This window comes from Eulemur rufifrons, chromosome 4 (genome assembly GCF_041146395.1).
Source record: "Eulemur rufifrons isolate Redbay chromosome 4, OSU_ERuf_1, whole genome shotgun sequence".
Taxonomy (NCBI): Eukaryota; Metazoa; Chordata; class Mammalia; order Primates; family Lemuridae; genus Eulemur; species Eulemur rufifrons.
This window is the reverse complement of record NC_090986.1, coordinates 22,898,000-22,903,999: the sequence shown is the minus strand read 5'-3', so window position 1 is coordinate 22,903,999 and position 6,000 is coordinate 22,898,000. Positions and strand designations below refer to the sequence as shown.

General features: G+C 40.8%; 1 protein-coding gene across 3 annotated transcripts in view; it reads left to right on the top strand.

The window, feature by feature from the left end:
- The first annotated feature begins 4,110 nt into the window (after positions 1-4,110).
- Positions 4,111-6,000, top strand: part of FGF14 (fibroblast growth factor 14) — a 644,239-nt gene continuing 642,349 nt past the window's right edge. For 2 of the 3 annotated variants that reach the window (XM_069467073.1, XM_069467075.1), the window contains exon 1: positions 4,466-4,673. In XM_069467073.1, coding sequence (XP_069323174.1) covers positions 4,466-4,673 — 208 coding nt within the window. Of the gene's footprint in view, positions 4,674-6,000 lie in introns of all 3 variants that reach the window. The other variant, XM_069467077.1, reaches the window with a different exon arrangement.

The following is a 6,000-nucleotide window of genomic DNA, read 5'->3' as shown; positions in this document are numbered from 1 at the left end:
CCTAGATCTTGGACTTCCGAGCCTCCAGAACTAGAAGAAATACATTTTGTTCTTAATAAATTACCCAGTTTATGGTATTTTGTTATCTCAGTGTGAATGGACTAAGATAGGCTCAAGATAAAAATTTCTTTCTCTGTCATCTAACAGTGAAGGAGCAGGTAGACAGTCCAGTATAGGTTGATGGCTTTGTCCACGTCCTGGGTTTCTTCTATCTTGATCCTTCACCATTCTTGGTGTGTTTTCCTATCCATGCTGGCAAAGCTGCTCACACCATTGCTTTCCAGCTCATAGGGAGGATGGAAGAGAGAAGAGGAAGAGAAGCAACTTCCTTTGAAGAATGTGACCAGGAAGTTGAACATGTCACTTCTGCTCACATCTCATTGGTCAGAATCTAGTCACATGACCATAGTTAACTATAATTGGGGCTAGGAATGATATTCTCTATCTGGGTGACCACATGCTCTTCCAAAACTGTGGTGGTGGTGGTGGGGTTTTATTAATAAAAGGAAGAATGAAATAGAAAAGCAACAGCTGAGAATAGAAAAAGCATGCTAAGATAGTTTCACAGATTTTAGGCAACTAACTTGGTGAAAGTTCACATGTCTTATATTAAAATAAAATGTATATGTTATTTTGTCATGAAATTCTGGTGATTATACTTTCTATTAGGTTTATTTACCATAGGATGCTGAAGGTAAGTTTAATTTTTAAATGAACTTATTTACGAGTACTGGGTTTATTTTACATTAGCTTTATGAAAACACAATCTTACAGATTTTTTTCTATCTATGCACTACAGATTTTACTGTCAATGCTTATAGTTTCAGTGAGGTTTTCCTTACCTTATTTTTTACTTACATGCATCTCAAAACTTGCATTTTCTTTCTAGTAATTTTCATTTTTGTCATCTAATATTGGTTTGAATGGAGCATGGCAAATGGCAAGCAAACACTTTGGTATCTTCTAAAACAAAACTTAAATAGTGGTCTGGAACTCAGGTCAGCATAATAAATATCTTTGGATCATCCCTGATCTGGAGGCCCCAGCAAGCTGGGTTAATTTTTGGACCACCCCTGGCCTTTATTGTGTAACTGGAAACTTGGTTCAATTTCACGATTTAGTATCCAACATGGAGTCTTGCATAATTACTTTCACAGAGTAGATGTTTGATAAATATTGGTTGAATGATTAAATTGGGCCATTCAGAGTCCATTAAAAATTGTGGGTCCTTTGGACCAAAAGTAACCTAAATTGGTATTAGTCAACTTTTCCAAACAAAAATAATTACTTTTTGGGGGAGTATGTTTAATAATGGGAATAATAGCCTATGCAACATAAGTAAATAATGTATCAGTAAATATAGAAAACAAATGTAGAAATATCAAAATTTCATACATTATAAGAAAAAGATTTCTTTTTTTAAATATCATAAAATACGAGAAGCAACACACTACTTGGCATAATAGAGTCTCAATAAATAGTAGTCACAGATAATTACCTTTTATGCTGTTCCTTAGGTCACAGGACAAAGAAGTAACACGTTTTCCACCAACGTGAAGCAAGGAAAACCATAGCTTCCTGATAGTCATTCTTTATTTTAATAGGGAACAAATTCATTGTCACAATGTAAAGAAAAAAGTTGAATTTGAAAATTCAAGAAGAGCTGATTTGAGAAATACTGTCTTTATACAAACTTAGCATATAAAAAGATCCAGAAATTACAGAACATTTCCTCAAATTTTACTCTATTTGTGAAATACCCCAGGGAACTCAGCAAGCTTTTACAGAACCTTAGAGCCTGGTGAGTACAGAAGACCTTAATGGAGAATATTTTTTATTCAACTGTTTCTCTGGCATTTGCCCAGGGGTAATATATTGGGATAGTCTGGAACCCCCTAGAGGACAGCAGAATGTTAAAGAAACAGCATATGGTATCTGTCTCTGATTGATATCAGAAATTATTTCCTAATTATTTGGCAATGCTATCCCATTTTTCCTCTTTCAAAAAAGAATTCTACTCTTCATTTTTTTTCAGTCTGCTTCTTAGTAAGTCATTTGGTATTAAATTCATGTACTTTTAGTATTCCCTCTTTCTTTACTTCCCAAACTTTTTTAGACTGCAGTTAATCTTAGTAATTGTTAAAGCTGTGTGACACATCAAGGCCATCACTATTTAGCTTTCTGATTTCTTCATTTTAATAGAATTTACTTGTTTTAAATTCTTTTTCCATCTTATCTAAAATTGACTGATGTTTCCCAAAAGGTCAGGATATTGGATGCAAATCTTGGCATCTTGAAATGACTCTTAATTGTTAGAGAACTCTAGGGATGGGGAAGTTGTTTATTACATTTTCATTTTTTGACAACTGATAATCAAGGAGTTAAATTTCTTTAAAATCAGTCTCTTCCATTAATCCTCAATGACATAATTTTACATCTTGTTTATAAGAGAGTTTGCTATACCATGCAGTAGAGGTAGTAGTTTTAATTTTTTGAAATTAAGATGGAGATTTTAAATATATATTTTTGAATTAGAGTTAAAATTTTTATGTCAATTTACTTACAAAAATGGAAACCAACCGGCATAACTTTAATTCATTTACCTAAAGAGAGTGAGAGTGGTCAATTTTACTTCTCCAAAATCCTTAGCTCACAAATATGATGAAATGTTCATTTTTATTAACTTTGAGTAGTGGATACACTGGAGTTTGTTGTATTATTCTTTGTAATAGTATGTACTACTTTGTACATTCTGTTTTCCCCCAAATAAAATAAATCAACAGCTTTCCCCTAAGTCCTTTGATTTTCTAGGTAAGTAGGAAGCTGGGTTATAGCTAGATGAAAATAGAAAATAGAAAATTTGCCTGTTTTATTAAGTTAATTGCAGTGTAGGTGATATGCATAAATGAGAAGTAAATGAGGGTGAATTTAATGTTAGTTCAATTAATGGGTGAAGAAACATGCAATGCATTAGGGCGTGATTTAAACAGAAGACATCCTGTACAAAGAAAATCATTTAAAGATAATGTGCAGTCTGTCTAGAAAAGACATAAATTTTCTCATGTACAAATTACCCTCCCCACAAAAATATAGTTTGCTACCTGGATTTTAGTGGTTGCCCTTTTAACAGGCTGTTTCTGGTAATAATATATATTTGTCATATATCTAGTTTGTATTTTTCAAACAGCACCTTCAGCAGGACTCAAATAATAAGAATTAGAGGAACTTGAGTTTCTTTCCCTTAATGTTTTAGATGCTTTATACGCTGCATTTGAAAATGTAAAGGTGGAACTAATTTTGGCTGTGTGGCGAGATATTAAAGTCCTATTTCTCTTTATCTTTCCCCCCACCCCCCACCTCCCAACATGTATTTTCTAAGGTTAATCATTATAATTGTTAATTTTCTTTTCCAAATTCACTTTTAACACGAGGCTGGTAGATTGGCTCCAAGAGCAAGCGGCAGGCCCACTCGTGCTCGGCGGAGGAGGGAAAGGGTCGCACGTTGGGGCTGGGGCTGGGTGCCGGCCGGTGGGAGCCTTCACTAGCAGAGACTGCAGTGACACTGCCCTCCCTGGGCTGGTTGAAGCATCTCACTGGTGACGGGTCTGAAAGCACGTGGCTACGTCATGGAAAGCCAGTCTTTTCAATGCAAACTTCAACTCCTCCTCCTCCCTCTAATGCCTGTAACTCACATCCGAGGCTGGGCGAGGAATCCGGAGGGGAGATTTTCCTCATGCTCACGGTTGTTGGAAACTGGAAGAGTGAGAGGAAGGAGGAAGAGGATTTGTGGCGCTCTCTACCTACTACAAGACTGACAAGGGGAGGGGGCACCTAGATTTGCATCTTTTCTTCGTGGTCGTTGAGAACTGCAGGTTCAATCCGATCCCACTGAGCGCTGGCGATTGATTATAAAAAAAAAAACAAACAAAAAAAAACCCGACACTGGGAGAAGGGAGGCTCTGTCTTCGGCTGTCAGACTCAATCTCGGAGGTGGTATTGGTGTGTGAGTGTGTGTGGTGGTGTTTTTTTTTTTTTTTCTTTTCCTTTTTTTCCTTTTTTTTTTTTTTTCTTTCTTTCTTTCCTTTTTTTTTTTTTTCCTTTTCTCCTAGGGGCTACACAATGGCAGTCTTCTCTCAGTAAGATGAATCCTGCTTTGCCTTCTGCAGATCCACCCATCCTCATAGCGATCAAGTAAAAGGCTATGGTTTTCTCTTTGGGGATCTTTTGTGCATTACTGTTCTCCCTGATTAGTTTTGGTCTCAGTTGGGATTTCTTTGCTTTTTTGTTTGGCTTCATGCTGAAAAAGGATTTTTTTTCCAACCGTTTGGTAATAATCCGATGGTGACCAAGGGGGGATAAATCATTCACCCTGGCCGAAAAAAAACAATCACTGAGAAGTCTCAAAGAAATATACCACGTGAGGGGGAAAAACTGGGAGAAGATCCGGAATATTATCGTTTTTCCTATGGTAAAACCGGTGCCCCTCTTCAGGAGAACTGATTTCAAATTATTATTATGCAACCACAAGGATCTCTTCTTTCTCAGGGTGTCTAAGCTGCTGGATTGCTTTTCGCCCAAATCAATGTGGTTTCTTTGGAACATTTTCAGCAAAGGAACGCATATGCTGCAGTGTCTTTGTGGCAAGAGTCTTAAGAAAAACAAGAACCCAACTGGTAAGCAAAACATGCATCATGTTATGTTTTTCCTCATAATAACCTGTCTGTTGCTCATCCAGCTAGATCTGCAGTTCTGCTATGCAGGAAGGCAGGGGAAACATACAAGGAACCAGGACAGTGTTGCATATAGAGGTGTTGCATGAATAAACAAGTAACAGCTGGATCAGCGTCTGAGAACCTGAAAACCATTATCAGCATCTCTTGGCTGTGACACAATCCATCACTAGGAGGGAGGAGGAAACTTTTTTTTTTTTTTTTTTTAAATGTATTTGCTGGCCTATGTTTGGTGGAATATTGAAGGGCTATGGCTTAAGGTTGTGTCCGTGTCCTAGGCAGCTGAAGCTTCACTAGTTGCCAGGAAAAAGAACCGCGAGCTTTCCTTACTTTGCTGCAGGTTCGGGGACATAGCTCCGTGCCGAGAACCTGCTCTAGACTTTCTGATTAGCTTGCACAATATTTGCCACCGCGATCACCTTTACCAAAGTAAAAGAGGCCCCCTCCTTCGCGGCCCCGCTCCTCCGTCAGCCCCCGCCTCCCTCTCCCGTCTAGCTCTGGGTGCCCGAGTATTAACTCATTCCCCCTGCCTGCCTCTGACACATCCTGCCAGTGGGAATACTTGAGCAGGGTTTATGCCTGGAGGGAACCCCAGACTTAGAAGACAAGCCCAGCCCCTCCAATATATGTAATTTAAATCTCCCATTTGAAAAGCAGTGTCAAAACCCTGCGTCCGGGTTCCACGAGGGGATCAGCCAGGCCGTGGGTCCCTGCTTTAAGCCTCCTGGTGATCATGCGCCCCGATTCCAAAGGGCTCCAACAGGGAAACTTGCAGTACATTACATAAGAAATGCAAATTCAAGTGATTTGGGGAGTTGGATCCCAGGGGTTCACTTCCCGGGGTCTCAATCCGAGGCGATTAGGGGCGGCCACGAAGTTGTGGGTGAGCAACCTAGTGGAGGCAAGGCCGGAGGGCTGCATGGTGGCGGCGGCGGCGCGGGCGAGGAGGCTGGGCGCAGCCTTTCCCGGAACCGCGCTCGCTGGCACCCGGGGGTGTGTGGTGTCCCCTGGCTCCATTCAGGGTGGGGAGTGACCCGGGGCCCAGTGTTTGCGTCTGGGGCTGCGTTTGAAGGAGAGGGCGGGGGAATCCGCTGTCCTGCAGTGGCAGCCTGGGCGCTGGAAGCTCCTGACGCTGGCACTGCGGTGCAGTAGATCACGGCTTTCCGCGGCCGCCCTGACACTCCAGGCTCAGCCGGGGGCCGCACTGGCACCTAGAGCCCCGGCGGCTGGGCAGCAAGTGGCTGCTGCCTCCCAGCCTCCGAACCTTGCA